Genomic DNA, 17,400 nt, shown 5'->3' with positions numbered 1-17,400 from the left:
GCTCAGACGTTAAAGAATTCGCCTGCAGTGCAGGAGACCTGGGGTTCAATCCCTGGGTTGGGGAAATCCCCTGGAGGAGGGCATGGCAACCCACTCTAGTATTCTTGGCCTTGAGAATCCCCATGGACAGAGGAGCCTGGCAGGCTGCAGTCCATGGGATTGCAAAGAGTCGGACACAGCCAAGTGACAGAGCACCACACACCTCTGGCTTTGGTCTTCCCCACTGGTCATGTTCATGTCCCTTCCTGCCCAGAGTCTAGTATCAGTGATGAAGTCCAGTAAACTGACTGTTTTCCAAAGGGGATAGATATTACCTCTGCCCGTAAGAGACATAAAGGGAGAAATCAATTCTTATCTTACTGAATCCATTGAGTTACTTCATATTGGTGAACACTAGTATTCTTAGTCAGCTGGACTGAAAACTGGATACATATCTGAGATGGCATACAACCTACCTGACTTTTCTCCCCTCCTTCTTGAAATACTTGACTATGCATTTTGTACCTTCTTTATGGATCGTATTAGAAATGGATTCCATAGCTGAATGAGGGAATAGACCTTGGGACCTGTTACATTATCTTTCATTTTGAAAAGCTGACAGGCTTGTTAGAGTTAAGTAGTTTGTAAAATGTTTAAGAATTCAAAATAGGGGAAATAACCTTTGGTGCTTTTTGCTCTTAGTCAGAAATTCATCTGAGAAGAGCATAATCTTTAAGCCAGAGTGACCTACAGGTCATCTCACTAATAAATGGTAGATCCAGAATTATAATTTGGACAGTCTGACATTAGAACCTACTCTTTATCACTAAACTGTGTTTCCTCTTAGCTTCTCTGTTCCAGTGGTATCTGGTCTGCTCATAGAAATAACATGGTTATAGCATGTTTCTTTGATTTTTTTTCGTTAACTTTTTTTAATAACTTAGTTCTTTGATTTTTTTCCCCTTAACTTTTTATCATGGGCAATTTCAAACCTATACAAGCAGAATAGTACTCAGAAATTCCCCACGTGTTCATCACCCAGCTTCAGTAGTTATAAACATTCTACCATGCACATAACAAAGTATTTATAGTCAATAAATTGAATTCTTGGATGGTTGCCCTAATGAACCAGTCTTGTTATGATTGGTTCACTTAGTCATGAGATGGTATTCCAGTTCTAAAGTCTGATACATCAGAGCCCTGAAGGTAGAATTATCATAACACACTTCTTATGCTTGTCTAGTCTAGTTTCTTAATATGCTAAATAGCACAGCTTCTTAGTGAGGTTAGGGGGAATATAATTTTCTGACTCTTCAGTGGTCACTGAAGGAAAATCTTTATCTTTTAAAAATTTTGTTTCTCTTAAGTTTTCATTTTGAACCAAGATTAGTTTTTCATTTTTCAAATTGCTTTTTTGCCTTTCAGCTTCAGCTTTGAAGTTGTTTTTAACTTGCATTCTTCATCTTTTCTTACATGTAAGCCTGTTCTTGATTTCATTTTAGTAAAATTTCCAGACTTCCTCATGAGGCTTTGGCATGTTAGAGACTAATCTGGAAAGAAACTTAACGAGACTGATTCACATTACATCTGGACTTCTGCTTCGTAAAAACCAAAAGCATGGCCTTCAATTGCCTCACCATATGATTTTGGGAACAGAATGTTCAAAGCTAGGCACAAATTTCATCATATCCTTCACATAATGTTATATGGTAGAACCAAGAGAGACAGTTACTACCTTCTTGATTATAGATCCTGGACAGCAATTTGTCTCCTTGTGGTTTCACATTTCTCTATCAATAACATGGATAACAACCGTTTTCCTTATGATGTCCATTAGTTTATATGTAGCCATCTAACTGTACACTGTTACATAACTCTAAAGAGTTCAATGAATAGTCTGTTTCTATCAGAGGTACTCAGGACATATAGTTCATAGCATCTTGCTTGCTTCATAAGAATTCAACATTTGCTAATGCATTTGTCCTGTCCCCCCTAACCCCCACCCCTACCCCGCTGCTCATGGCATCAGTTAGAGTAACTAAGGGTATGAACATGGATAATTGCACCCATGTTTTATGGGAATCAGTGAAAACATGCTGAGAGGTTGTGACTTACCCAGTGTTGGAGATAGAATTGGGACTGAGATTTCTTTTTTTTTTGGGGGGGGGGGACTGAGATTTCTTAATTTGACACAGGCAGCTTCCCTAAGAATGTATATTACCTACAAAAGATAACCAGTTATTTGCAGGTAAGTTTGAGATTTGGTTTGGATTTCTAGCACAAATGTAAATTGTAGACATTATTGAACTGAACTTGCCAAAATAAGAAAATTATATGAGCCAAAAGCAGAGGCTTCTGATCTTGTAAAAGAGCAACATACACATTTGTTTCATCACCTCGGGGTTTTCGTGTCTCTCCAGGATTCCATGTCTCTCTCTGACACCATCAAATTCAGGTATCGGAGTTCTCTCGGAGGGACTCCTCCTCATCCATCTTCATTAACCACTGAGCCTGGCTGACACAAGCCAAAAAAATAGTGAATGTGAGTGGAGGCTTGTGCTCTCAGGTGGACGGTTGCTTCCTTATCCAAGCATGTGACTAGGGCAGGGCTGTGCCTGCATGCTAAGTTGCTTCAGTGTCTCTGACTCTTTGCGACCCTGTGGACCGTAAGCCTGGCGGGCTCCTCTGTGATGCAATTCTCCAGGCAAGAATACTGGAGTAGATTGTCATGCCCTCCTCCAGGGCATCTTCCCACCCCTTATGTCTCCTGCATTGGCAGGCAGGGTCTTTACCACTAGCGCCACCTGCCTGCCATTTGTGAGAGAAGCCTCTTCCTAGCCTACAGGCTGAAATCGACTTCAGGGAGAAATCCTTGCACGTTTAATGTAGATTGGTGTATATTTCCTTTGTCCTGTAGAGAGGATTTGTCATTTTCTCAGGTGGTCTCCAAAGTATGTTTGCATTGCTTTGAGAAGGATAGAGGTTAGACACAGAACCCGGCACCAGATGCCTGGGAACACATCCTGGCTGTTCCACCTGTTGGCTGTGTAGCCTTGGTCATGGTGTTTAACCTTTATAAGCCTTAGTCTTCTGATCTGTAAAATGGGAATAGTAATTGTACCTACCTCATAGGGTGTTTGTGAGAACTATGCTGGGCATATAAGAAATGCCCGGAAACATTAGCCATCATTGGTGCCGTTGCCAGTGTTCTCTGTAGACAAGAGAGCAGCAGAGCAGGGACGTAAGATCTGCCCCCTCTGGGAGAGGGCTGTCTCACTTGCCCAGCATTCTCACATCGGGTCTCTTAAGAATTCAGGACCCTTGGTGACCGTTGGACTACATCTCCAGTTTACTGGGTGGATGACTCGTCATGTGGGCTTAGTCTTTCATGAGAGAAAGCAGCGGAGGTGAGGACACCTCGTGCCAGGGAAACCCATTAGCAACAGTGTCAGCTCACATTTATCACCGGGATGCAGGGAGCCGCGCACAGACCGCGGTGCGAACGTCTCTGACCCTCAGAGGAGTTCGTGCGTCTCCACCTGGGACCTGGAAGGGGGTTTGAAGAGGGCTGTGATGTGACCGAGGTGGCAGTCATGGTGCGCTCCTCAGACTGTAAGATACGGGATAAGCAGACCAAGAAAAGCCAGAGAAGGCGTGATTTCTCCCAGAAGGCAGATGACAGTAGAAGAGGAGGAGCTGGGGAGAGCCCCCTCAGTGGGGAGACAATAGAAAGACATTGAAGCTGCGGTTACTGAAGTCACAGGACTAGGTGAGAAGTCACGAGACTAGGTGACGTCAGGGAAAACTTGCCGGGAAATAGCGCTGCAGTGGGGCAGCCAGAACTAAGCGGGGGTGGGGGGGGGGCTTTGGGATTGGGCCCTAGAGCAGGTTTGGGACCCTTGAGGTGGAGGGAGGGTAGACGCTCACTGTGCTGTTAGCACCATGCCAGGAACACAGTGTGCTTGCTTCCTCCACATGCTAGGAATGGGGAGGAGAATGAAGGCACAGTAACACAGGGGATAAAGTACAGGAGAGACGATGTGTGCTTGGAACTGGGGAGGCTCCTTACCGATCCTTCAGAGGTGAGCAGACGTTTGGGAAAGATGCTTGGGTTGTGGGTGTTTTGGGAAGGGATGTGGGAGGCCAGCCAAGGAGAAGGGGGCTGAGAAGCATCGCTCTTGACCTGTAGAGTGCTTCAGGCAGGTCCGAGGCGTGGGGCCAAGAAATAACGTGGCCTGTCATCCATGGAGCTTTTGAGGAAAGAGCAAAAAGCTGGCTTTGCCTGAAACAAATAGGAGTAGTAATGTTTGGGGTCAGAGAGAAGTCATTAAGTTTTAGTAGGAAAACAGACCCTTGGATGACACCTGAATTTGTGTTTTCTCCTCCTGTCCAACATTGGAGATGCTGGCAGGATTTTGTGTGATCTCAGACTGTGACTGTGAGCCTAGATAGTGCTCACAGTCCAGGGAAACAAAACAGTCAGACTGGCTAATGCATTGCCCTCTCTCCTCAGCCCAGAAGTGGACAGGCTTCTTCTGGGCTCCTTAGGAGCGGGCACTTCCTCAGGAAGTGTGCACTTCTGCAGACTGAACTTTGTTGTGGTTTGATGCTTTTTTTAAAAAAATGCAACCCACAAACCAAAACAACCCTCTTTCCCAAACACATTTCCACCACTGTGCCTTCTTACCAGGGAGATGGAATCTTCCGTAGCCTTTGTTTCTGAACGAGGCCACAGGAAATACCCAGCTGCAAGAGTAGCCCTTCCCTTCTCAGCAAAAGTTTCAGGATCCTGAATGTACGTGCACCACAGAGCCAGACTTTGGTGTTTGGCCTGGAGGAAAAAGAGGCCTCTCCTCAGATCCCTGTCCAGGTATCTGTCTCAAGCAGTAGGTTTTCTTTCCAAAACGTCCAGTCCATCCTGTTCTCCAGCCTTCTAAGCAAATGCACTTAAAACACATGACATCTCTTTGATTTAAAGAGACAAAATGCCTCAAACAAACCCAGCAAAACCTGGGCGCCTGACCATCAGTGTGGGGTGTGTGGGCAGATGGAATTGGTTCCAGACAGCGCCTGGATTAGAAACTAGAATACGTGGTATCTGTTGGCCAGAGGATACCTACCTGCCACTCTCTATGCCACTGAGTACTCTTTTGGAGGAAGCTGAGCCCCATGGAAAAGACTGAATTTGAAGTTAAAACCTGGATTTGAGTATGGGCTTTACTTACCAGCTGTGACTTCAAACAACTCATACCAACCCCGCCTACCTCATAGTGTCACTGTGAGGATTAAAATTGAAATAAGAATAGATAGTGGATGTAAAATTGCACTTTGAAGTGTAAGCTCCCTACAGAGCTACCTGTGTGTTTTTGTTTCATTTTGCTTACTAGGGTATAATTCTTTTACTAAATAATAAAATTATACTGTTCCAAAATCAAAATACAAAGAAATATATAAAGAGGAGTCTTGTTTCCATCTCTGTCGCTCTGTATTCCTTCCACCTCCTGCGTTTTTCAGGTGCTCATTCTCTTCATTTCTGATGACTTTCCAGTGTGTTTTAGTGCACCGAAGGTAGCGTATCTTATCTCCCCGCTCTGCATCTGCTTCTCACTTCACTTAGCGTGTCTCAGAGGCCTGTCAGTACGTTTCCACATCAGTACAGTTTTATTATCTTGCATTGTCTGGATGTACCGTAGTTTACTTAACCAGTTCCCTTACTGATGGGGCTTGGGTTGCGTCCAGGCTTTTGCTATTCAAACAGTATTGCACTGAGTTTATCGTACAGTGCTCAGAACAGTGCCTGACAATAGAAAGAGCTGAATGTTGTTGTTACTTAGTTGCTGTCATATCAGACTTTCGGACCCCATGGACTGTTGCTTACCAGGCTTCTCTATCCAGAGAGATTTCCCCGGCAAGAACGCTGGAGTGGGTTGCCATTTTCTTCTCCAAGGAATCTCCCTGACGCAGGGATTGAATGTGCAGCCCCTGCATTGGCAGAGATGTTCTGCGCCACTGAGCCACCAGGGAAGCCCAAGTTGAATAAGTATTAGCTTTTGTTGCACATAATTACATGCATATTGTGTGCATGCAGGTACTGTGTGTCTGTAGGATGAAATTCCAGAAACGGCGTTGCTTAGTGAAGAGGGCAAAGGCACTTAGATTTTTCCCATTCCATAGTTGTGTCATTTTGTATATTTGTAGCATACTCCATACAAATGTAAGGCATGCTTTACACAGTGGGTAACTAACAGAAGTGGTTGACAGATTGTTACTACTTAATTACCTATGAAATTGCGTGTGTTCATAGCTGTGTCTAGGCCTTAATGAGTGGTTTTCATTGAGACTGTGTTTCTTACGTTTTCTTACCACTTACCCTACTTTGCTTTCAATTTTTTTTTTTTCAATATAATAGCAGGGAAATGTTTATCAGTTCAGTCCAGTCACTCAATTGTGTCCGACTCTTCATGACCTCAAGGACTGCAGCATGCCAGGCTTCTCTATCACCAACTCCTGGAGCTTGCTCAAACTCATGTCCATCGAGTCAGTGATGCCATCCAACCGTCTCATCCTCTGTTGTCCCCTTCTCCTCCTGCCTTCAATCTTTCCCAGCTTTGGGGTCTTTTCTAAGGAGTCAGTTCTTCGCATTAGGTGGCCAAAGTATTGGTGGCGAAACTGGTTAAACTATGGTACATCCAGACAATGCAAGATAATGAAACTACTGATGTGGAAACATCAAACAAAAATGTTTATAAACATAACAAAAAAAACCTTAGAAGCCATAAAGGAAAAGATTGATAAATTTGACTTCATAAAAAAAAAATTTAGTATACTAGAAAACATCATCAACTAAATTAGAAGGCAAATTACATAATAGAAAAAATGTTTGCAATCATTATATTAATATAGAGAGCCCTATTACTGATCACTGTGAAAATGGCAAATATACCAGTTAAAATTCGGCAGAGGTCCCAAACAGACTCTTTACGAAAGAAAACTGAATAGCAAGCATCCACAGACAAAAGTTCAGATTGGACCCAAAAAGAAAGTTGTAATTATATATACCCATTATTGATAAGGACACAAAGAAATTAAGTAGATGATTAAGGATGTACACAGAGGTTTAATTACAAAATTGTTTATAGCAGTGTTGTTTCTAAGCATGAAAAAATAATTCAGATTCCAACAGTAGGGAATTAAACACATTTTGGTTTTACTCATAAATTCAGTACTTAAAAATTATAGTGTAGATAGTTTTTTTATTAATATGAAAAGAGCAATATTGGAAAACAGCATATGTGATACTCTGTGGTATAAGAACATTATGCTATCTCATTTTTATTAAACGTATAGCGTCTACACATATAAGTTTTTATCAGAGGATGTACATGGGATTTTCCAGGCAAGAGTGCTGAAGTGGATTGCTGTTTCCTTCTCCAGGACATAAAAATCTAACTAGGGCCTAAACTGAGCTTCCCAGGTGGCGCTAGTGGTAAAGAACCTGCCTGCCAATGCAGGAGATATAAGAGATGCAGGTTCGATCCCTGGGTTGGGAAGATTTCCTGGACAAGGGCATGGCAACCCACTCCAGTATTCTTGCCTGGAGAATCCCATGGATAGAGGAGCCTGGTGGGCTAGCTGTAGTCCACCAGAGTCAGACAGTCAGACACAGCTGAAACAACTTAGCATGCACTCATGCACAGGGTCTAACCCAGGATGGCGGGATTGTAGGCAGTTTTAAAATGTGTATTTGTCTTCTTTTCATCCACCTCTTCCTTCTGCTCCTCTTCCTTCATTTTATCATCTTCCTCCCTCTGTCCTTACGAGATTTTTTATAAGGAGCATTAATTATTTGGATTATCTTTAAGGAGTCAAAAGCAATATAATATTTCAGAATTTTGAAGGGAAAATCACCTACTCCGGGATATAAAGTTATCATTGTTTTTCATGTTTTGTCCCCCTGTGTATTTGGAATTTTAACATCATTATAAAGGATACACTATTTTTATATACTTTTATCACTTAAACATTTTTCCATGTTACTGCATAGTCTTTGCAACTTCATTTTAAATGACTGATTAATATTTTGTGGAGTGATTTCTCACTATTTATTAGGAAGTTTGAAATATGAGGCAAGTGTCAGTGAGGCTTTCCTTCCCTTTCTGGGAGCCTTTCTTCAGCCCTGAGTTATCAGCATCAAGTGAAAGATTGGCAGTGACTTAATGAGGCCTCGGTCGTCTGGCTTCCTTAGGTTCAGGCTGCCAGACAGATTCATCACAGCAGAACAGTAACTTGATTTTGTCATACCTTTTTTAAAAATAGCAACAACAACAAAAATTGAACCACAAGTAGTTTTGTTAGTGAGGTGAACTATTTCATAGTACAAAGCAAAACATTTCTCATTTATAAATAATAATATACTTATCACCTTAATTTATGTCTGAAAGGTTTAAAACTTAGATCTTTAGTAGGATTTCAGAAAACTGATTTTTTAGGGTAAAGTTTTTCTTTCCCTTAAATGAACCCATTGGAATCCCTTTGTTTCTGAGTGCATTAGGCCTAACCTGTCTAGAGCTATATCTGCAGATTGCTGTTTCTCCCTTTACAGACCCATGCTGCTCTTTCTCTTAACAGATATGGAAATGTTGCCAGTGTCTTTGAGGGACTGTTCACTTATTTTATTTCTTCCTCTTCCTTTCTTTATTTTATTTCTTGCGTGTAAGCAAGACATTTAATGTTTAAACAAAATTTAATTTCACCTTAGTCCCTAAAGCTGACTTTCTTTATCTACTTGTCCATTTGTTTCCCTGAATGCAATGCCAGGATCCTTGGGGCAGATTTTTGTTTTCCTTTTTTGTTTGTTTCTTTGGTCTTTGGGGAACGCCAGTTTCCAGTGGCCAAGGTACATGAGGGCTAGAAGCTGCATCTTTCCTCAGATCAAGATGGCCACTCTAATCCTGCCTGAGTGGGCACCTCGCTGCTCCTCTCCACAGCACTCACTCGGGTTTCAGACACACTGATCCTAATCTCCTCAGTCAAACTCCAGGACACGCAGTATCAACAGTTACAGCAGCCACAAGGTCATTATCTACCCAGGGTGCAATTACTTGGCAGCCACCTAGACTGGGAGGTTTTGTGGGCCCCCAGAGAACTCATATCCTGAAGAGAGAGACTAATCAAGGCAGGTCCTCTTGGCGGGGACCCTGAAAGGGTGGATTACAATCGATAGGAGTTTTAATTTGTGAGGACTTAATCTTATCTCCTGCTTTTGGAACAAGATAGCGTAGATGTACTTATTGTCCATTTTCTCCAGGCATTTTTTGAAGACTCATTTGATTGTGTGATGATAGTATTGTTGAAAGGACACAGAACTTTATTACATGAATCTGCCTCCATCCTTCACCTGCCTCTCTGCCTGCCCCAAGCCCCTCTCAGGATTCATTCAGCGAGCATTAGGGTGAGGGGAAGGATGCCTCCTATCTCAGATGGTGTGGCACTTAGTAGCCTGGTCTCCTGCCCACTGAAAACTCCTCATGGGCAAGGCAGATGCTGAAACTTTTTTTCAGGAAGCATTTACTTAGGATGCAGCAAGAAATGGTACTGGCTGGCCCTTCAACTGACCAAGCTTTGGCTGCTGAAACTCAGTGGCAGTGACGTGGGTGATGTGAGAGGCCAGGGACTTGGGAATGTTTGTGTGTGTGCTTCCTGGTGTCTCCTGTTGAGAACGGAGCGGCATGAGTGCTGGCGGCCTTTCCTTGGCTTTTTCTGGAGAGGGCAAACGCGCAGGGCCACGTCAGGAGATGCGCTGCCTGAGGGCAAACGCGCAGGGCCACGTCAGGATGCGCTTCCTGAGGGCAAACGCGCAGGGCCACGTCAGGATGAGCTGCCTGAGGGCAAAGGCGCAGGGCCATGTCAGGATGCGCTGCCTGAGGGCCAACGCGCAGGGCCACGTCAGGATGCGCTGCCTGAGGGCAAACGCGCAGGGCCACGTCAGGAGATGCGCTGCCTGAGGGCAAACACGCAGGGCCACGTCAGGATGCGCTTCCTGAGGGCAAAGGCGCAGGGCCACGTCAGGATGCGCTTCCTGAGGGCAAAGGCGCAGGCCACGTCAGGATGCGCTGCCTGAGGGCAAACGCGCAGGGCCAAGTCAGGATGCGCTGCCTGAGGGTAAACGCACAGGGCCACGTCAGGATGCACTTCCTGAGGGCAAACGCACAGGGCCACGTCAGGATGCACTTCCTGAGGGCAAACGCACAGGGCCACGTCAGGATGCGCTTCCTGAGGGCAAAGGTGCAGGGCCACGTCAGGATGCGCTGCCTTGACTCCTGCCAGGGAGGGGCAGAGCGCGGCAGAGACGAGCTCCCCGAAGCAGTCCTGTTCTCAAGTTAAATGATGTCCTCTGTCGTACCATTTCGTTTATAAAAGTAGACTTACCGTCCCATTGCCTTTTAATTATTTAAATCAGCCTTGCTTTTAGAGCAGCAGTTCTCAGAGTGGGCCCTGAGGACCCCTGCCAGGTCCCTGGGACCCTCCTAGGACATCTACAAGGTCTTCCTTCCTCTGACAGCATATCTGCATGAGGCCAGATTTGCTGCTTCTGCTTCATCCAAAAGAACAGTTGCAGCAGACTGCATACAGAAGCAGATATAAGAATTCAGCTGTCTTCTGCATCACAAAGTAATGCCACTTTCCTTACTAGAATTTATTTTGTATTGGAGGATATAATTATTTTTTCCTAAGTGAATCAGTATTTTTAGCTTTCTATTTTAATTTTTAATGTGGTTAACATCATTAAGTATAACCCGTATCAACAACTTTTTAGAGTCCTCGGTAGTTTTAAGTTCACAGTCATGAGCCTGGGGCCAAGAAGTTTGAGAACCAATGTACTAGAGGACCTCCTGAGGAACACCTACCTCTTCTCCCTCTCTCGGTCCTCTCTAGTGGAAAGTGATATAGCACAGACCTAGATTTGCACACTTGCAGAGAAAAAATGGCTCAAGTATCTAGTATATAGCAGGTGCCAGCTATGGTAAGACGATGATGAAGATCGCTAGTTACTGTGAGTGCTCAGCGTGTAGGTAGTAACCTGTGCAGTTACACACTTTTGTCCTCTGCTTTCTCCATGGCCCATCCTTATTTTAAATACACACACTTTCATCTCCTGCCTTAATTTCACTCTTTATATTAGCAATGCCTCAGGTGAAATGTTTTCCCATTTCAGTTTGGTAGTGGTATGATTCTGAAGAGGAATTTATGTTGTCCTAGTGGAGCCTTTGGGCTTCCCAGGTGGTGCTGGTCGTAAAGAACCCACCTCCCAGTGCTAGGAGACTTAAGAGACACAGGTTTGATCCTTGGATCAGGAAGATTCTCTGGAGGAGGAAATGGCAACCCACTTCAGTATTTTTGCCCAGAGAATCCCATGAATAGAGAAGCCTGGTGGGCTACAGTCCATAGGGTCACAAAGAGTCAGACATGATTAAAGCAGTTGAGCCTGCCACCGCTAGTGGAGCCTGGGATAGTCTCCCTGATGGGAAGAGGCAGGTGTCTTGTCACCAGATGCCTGAGGACACCATACTTTTTCTCAGATAAGCCTCAGTCTGGGGTGTTAGTACTGCTGTGCCCCTGTTCATTCCTGCCACTGGAGAGATCCATAAATCCCAGGGCCTCAGCAAGGAATATAGGTCAGGCGACTCTCTCTTCTTCACCACAGATTTCCTCCTAAGAAAACACAGACTCACACAGTATCATCTGCAAATAAGTGGCTCCCTGGGTATGAAGACCAGGCCCCGTCAGGATTCCCCTGATGGCTTAGCTGATTGTTGGGTAGAAATTTATGGTAGAGAAGAATGAGAGAAAACAGCCAGTGATGCTGAGAAGGTGGGATGGGTATGCTTGCTCTTCTGATCCTAGAGATTAACCCCCGACATATGGCTGTGTGAACAAGAAACATTTCCACCTACCTTCAGGGTCACTGACTCATCCTCAGTGAGGCAGCCTGAGCAGTGGAATCGCACAGGATCTTCGGTCCAAGGCCCAGCTCTGAACTTCCCCCATGTAACCTGGGCTCATCACTTAGTTACTCTGAGCCCCAGTTTTTCTCACTGGTAAAAACATTGCTCTGCTGTCCTGTCTACTTTGTAGATTGCTAATAAGACTCCATCAGGGGGCTTCCCTGGTGGCCCATTGGTTAGGAATCTGCCTGCCAGTGCAGGGGACAGGAATTCAATCCCTGGTCCGAGAAGACCCCACACGCTACAAAGCAGCTGGGCCTATGAGCCACAACTGCTGAGCCTGAGTGCTAGAGCCCAAGGACCACAATTGCTGAAGTCCACGCACCTAAAGCCCGTGCTCCAGAACAAGAGAGGCCATCTCAACCACAACAAACAGTAGCCGTGCTTGCCGCAACTAGAGAAAGCCTGTGTGCAACAACAAAGACCCAGTGCAGCCAAAAATAGATAAACAAAAATTTTAAAAATAAGCAGATGAAATGAAATTACAGATGGGAAAGCTGAAAAACATGTACAAATGATAGCTTTGTAAAAGATTTTATCATAATGCCAGTAAGGTTTTTGCTCTTTGCCCCTTGCCCTCTGGATTCATGAGGCTCCTGTTCTCTTCTCCAGGTTACCTGTGCATGACGGATGAGTGGTTCTCTGAGTACGTCTACGAAGTGGTGGTGGACAAGAAGCATGTCCCTGAAGAGGTGCTAGCTGTACTAGAGCAGGAACCCATTGTCCTGCCAGCCTGGGACCCCATGGGTGCTTTGGCCAAGTGATGTTGCCTCCAGCTTTTCCTTTTCCCGTGGGACCTGAAGTAGCTGCAAAGGACAGATCCAGGGACTGAAGCCAAAGTGACATAGGTGACTGTGTGTTCCCACGGGACACAGTCAGACTCTTGGATTGCTACTCCAGGAACCTCTTTGGGAAAGTGTGCTTTATGCTGAAACAAAATATTCTTAAAAAAAGGGAAAGATCAGGTCACACTATCTACTCTCCTCATCTCCAGCAGCTCAGGATCTCTTAGCGTTTTAATCAGATGTAATTGTTTGTCTTAAGTCTGTCACACCGGTTTGGCTCTGTGTCTGTGTTGATAAGGCAGGAGAGGATGAGCAGTTGAGGTGTGTGGAGAGAACGTGGTCCTAGTGCCCCTTGTTCCTAGAGTAGCGTGGGGGGAGGGTGCCCTAATAGTTGAGCTCTCAAAACTGCATGCTGCCTGGCAGTATCACTGTTCTTCTGAGGTGGCAGTCACTGAATTCAGTGTTTGTCAAGGTAATTCTGTGTGCCTCGAATAGCCCAGGAATGGGAGGTTGATCAAAACTGACATGATTCCTTCCAGCTGTTCTGAACTGTGGAGAACACGGCTCTACTTGAGTCATGGTTAAGTAGAGGGTCAGGGAAAGTGGGTGAGAGAACAACCAAAACCTTATCATGATCTGAATTATAATCATTAGAGGGAGCTCTGGCCAAATGGTTCAACTTCTGCCTCTGGAATTGGGAGTTGGGTGGGCACAAAAAAGGGATATCATCTATTCTTTCTGACAACTAGATGGTGCTGAGAAGCTTTTGAATAAAACACTTTGCTAAATGAGAGTATGTTGGCTTATTTGACCTAAGAAGTGTGTGCTTATTTGGCTATAAAGGAAAGTAGCCAGGTGGCTCATGTTCTTGAAAGTGAAGAGACAGCAAGATGGTTCAGAGCGTCTCCACCTTGGCTTCTCTGTGGGATGTGTGATCCTTCCCAGCCTGTACGGATCCTTGCTGGCTTCTGCAGAGGGCTTCTAGGCACCATGTTTAGAAGAGCTGGTGCCTCTGCTGCTTAACCATCATTTCTCCAAGCAACAGGGTCACTGCAAGAGTGGGAAGTAAGGCCCGGCTGGGTCCATCCTTAGAGTGGGCTGAAGAGTGTGTATTTTACTAAGACTGGCCTCTCACTGAAAGCAAAGAAATACAGCATCCTAATCAACATTTCTGTTGGTGCCTGAGTCCTCTGCCTTTCAGGCTTTGAAAGAATCTTCTTAGTTCTAGCATGGAATATTGTTTGTCACAGGACTTTCCAAGATAACATTAAGTTACAGGCTCAGGTGTTAATCAGTGTTTACAATATTCTAGTAATCCTGTTCCAAGCAGGATAAATCCATTTCCAGACACATCATGGTGAAACCTCAGAACAAATCTTAAAGGTATCCAGGAAGAAACAACACAGATTGCCTCCAAAGAAAAGACAATGAAATTGACTGCTGACTTCTCATCAGCAACTATGTATGTCCAAAGACGGTGAAAAGTGCCTTCAAAGGACAATTAGAAATTAACCATGAACCTAGAATTCTATACTGACCAAAACTGTCTTTGAAGAACAGAGGTGAAATAAAAGACTATTTCAAAAATTGTTTCCCAAGCAGAACAACAGTGATCTCTTAATACAGAAGTTCTGAAATTCAACAAAGGAATGTAGAATTGAAGAAAGTGATAAACGTGCACCATCTGAACAGGAAGTGACTATGGGTAGTCTCATACAGTTCCAGAGAAGATAAAACCAAAATACATAAAAATAGGTAACCAGGGAGATGATTAGAATAAGCATACATACTCTCAAGTCCTTAATGTCATTCAGGAAGAGGATCAGTACATTGATTAACTTTAGGCTTTGCTATGTTTATTATATGTGCTAGAAGTTTCCAGATTACTAAAATAAAACAGGATGTACTTTCCCATCAAGAATATATATATATATATATATATATATATATAAACAAGATAGTGGAGAGAAAACACAGGGCAGGTACTGTGTCCAAAATAAGATAGAAACTTAAATGTGTCAATAATTTCAATGTCCATAAAAGGCTTAAATGTTTCAGAAAAAAGCAAATTGTCAAATGGAATTTTTTTTTAAACAGATGGATTTTCTTTTTAGTTTCCTTTGTTGTTGTTGTTTATCCATTCTAAATGTAATGGTTTGCATCAACTAACCCAGAGCTCTCAGTCCGCCCCTTTCCTTTCTGCTCTTCCCCTTGGCAGCCGCAAGTCTGTGCTCTTAGGCCTGTGAGTCTGTTTCTGTTGTGTACTAGGTTCATTTGCGCCATGTTCCACATATAAATGATACCGGGCAGTAGTTTTCTCTTTCTGGCTTCACTTCATGTGATCTCTCATGGCACCCGTGTTGCTGCAGATGGCACTGTGTCATTCATTTTTATGGCTGAGTAGTATTTTACTGTTCTGTTGGAGTTGGCGATGGACAGGGAAGCCTGGTGTACAGCAGTCCATGGGGTCGCAGGAAGTCGGACACGACTAAGCAGCTGAATTGAACTGAGTACTCTGCTGTATAAATGTACCACATCTTCTTTGTCCATTCATCTGTCAGTGGACACTTCGGTTGTATCTTTTTGAATTATTGTTTTGTCTGGTTATGTGCCCAGGAGTGGGATTGCTGGATCATATGGCAACTCTTTAGTGTTTCTGAGGAAACTCCATACTGTTTTCCATAGTGGCTGCTCCAATTTACATTCCCACCAACAGTGTGAGAGGGAGGGCTTTCCTTTTCTCCACACCCTCTACAGCATTTGTTACTTGTAGACTTTAATGATGGCCATTCTGACTGGTGTGAAGTGATAGCTCATTGTAGTTTTGATTTGCATTTTTCTAATGATTAATGATGTTGAGAATCTTTTCATATGCCTATCGGCTATCTGTATATAGAGAAATGTCTATATAGGTCATCTGCCCATTTTTCAGCTGGGTTGATTGTTTCTTGTTGTTGAGTTGTATGAGCTGTTTGTATATTTTGGAGATTAAGTTCTTGCCAGTTGCATCATTTTGCAAATATTTTCTCCCATTCTTTAGGTTGTCTTTTTTTCTTTTTTCATTTACGGTTTCCTTTGCTATGCAAAAGCTTGTAAGTTTGATTAGGTTCCATTTGTTTATTTTTGGTTTTATTGCTATTGCCTTGGGAGACTGTTTCCACTGTTTCCCCATCTATTTCCCATGAAGTGATGGGACTGGATGCCAGTGTCAGATTTTATTTTGGGGGGCTCCAAAATCACTGCAGATGGTGATTGCAGCCATGAAATTAAAAGACGCTTACTCCTTGGAAGAAAAGTTATGACCAACCTAGATAGTATATTCAAAAGCAGAGACATTACTTTGCCGACTAAGGTCCGTCTAGTCAAGGCTATGGTTTTTCCTGTGGTCACATATGGATGTGAGAGTTGGACTGTGAAGAAGGCTGAGTGCCGAAGAATTGATGTGTTTGAACTGTGGTGTTGGGGAAGACTCTTGAGAGTCCCTTGGACTGCAAGGAGATCCAACCAGTACATTCTGAAGGAGATCAACCCTGGGATTTCTTTGGAAGGAATGATGCTAAAGCTGAAACTCCAGTACTTTGGCTACCTCATGCGAAGAGTTGACTCATTGGAAAAGACTGATGCTGGGAGGGATTGGGGGCAGGAGGAGAAGGGGGCGACTGAGGATGAGATGGTTGGATGGCATCACGGACTCGGTGGACATGAGTCTGAGTGAACTCCGGGAGATAGTGGTGGACAGGGAGGCCTGGCGTGCTGCGATTCATGGGGTCGCAAAGAGTTGGACATGACTGAGTGACTGAAAACTGGGAGACTGACTTAAGAAAACATTGATATGATTTATGTCAGAGAATGTGTTGCTTATGCTGTCTTCGAGTTTTATGATGTCATGTCTTATGTTTAAGTCTTTAAGCCATTTTGAGTTTATTTTTGTGCATGGTGTGAGGGTGTATTCTGAATTCATTGATTTACATGCAGCTCTCCAACTTTCCCAGCACCATTTGCTAAACAGACTGTCTCTTTTGCATTTATATTACAAGTGGCTCTTTTAAAAAAAAGAAAAGCAAATTAACATATTGGGTAAGACTGATCCCCCCCAAAAGTACAGACGCACACAAAAGAAGTTGAGAGGAGGCTACCATTATACTGCAGGTAGAAAAATATAAGATACCCTTAATGTTGTCAGAAGTGATAATGAAGGGACCTGTTTGGAAGACATATATCCCCAAACCCCGGGAAGAAGGGAGAGAAGAAACAAACTGAAAGGCAGAGTGAGACATTGAAAGATTTAGCAGAACTGAAAAAGTTGAATCCTGATTCAGCAGTGGAGACAGCTAGTGATAAGCAAACCAGTTTACACTGTGTAACCCTCTCCCCTGACCCCCCCAACCCCCAAAGCTCAGATATGCTAGCATCAGAGGGTTACTCTGGGTTACTGAAAGCTAGATTGCCTCCCTGCCTTGGGTAGCTAGGTGCTTGCCCCTCCCGCTCTCAGCAGGCGCCAATTCAAGATTTCTTCTCCATAGAGAAAACTAGTTTATGGCCTGGAGGTCAGAAACTGAGCTGAAGATGAAAGTACCCTATGTGGGCATTTGCATTTTGAATATCCTCAGCCATACTGGGCTCCTAGAGCC

At 43.9% G+C, this 17,400-nt stretch overlaps 1 protein-coding gene across 1 annotated transcript in view; it reads left to right on the top strand.

Moving 5' to 3' along the window:
• Positions 1-13,560, top strand: part of BLMH (bleomycin hydrolase) — a 41,955-nt gene extending 28,395 nt beyond the window's left edge. The window contains exon 12 of the mRNA XM_012185429.5: positions 12,597-13,560. Within this exon, the coding sequence (XP_012040819.1) occupies positions 12,597-12,748 (152 nt within the window). The 3' untranslated portion in view covers positions 12,749-13,560. The remainder of the gene's footprint in view (positions 1-12,596) is intronic.
• The last annotated feature ends 3,840 nt before the right edge of the window (positions 13,561-17,400 follow it).

This window comes from Ovis aries, chromosome 11 (genome assembly GCF_016772045.2).
Source record: "Ovis aries strain OAR_USU_Benz2616 breed Rambouillet chromosome 11, ARS-UI_Ramb_v3.0, whole genome shotgun sequence".
In the NCBI taxonomy this organism is placed as follows: domain Eukaryota; kingdom Metazoa; phylum Chordata; class Mammalia; order Artiodactyla; family Bovidae; genus Ovis; species Ovis aries.
The sequence above is the reverse complement of the archived record's forward strand: the minus strand, read 5'-3'. Positions and strand labels throughout refer to the sequence as shown.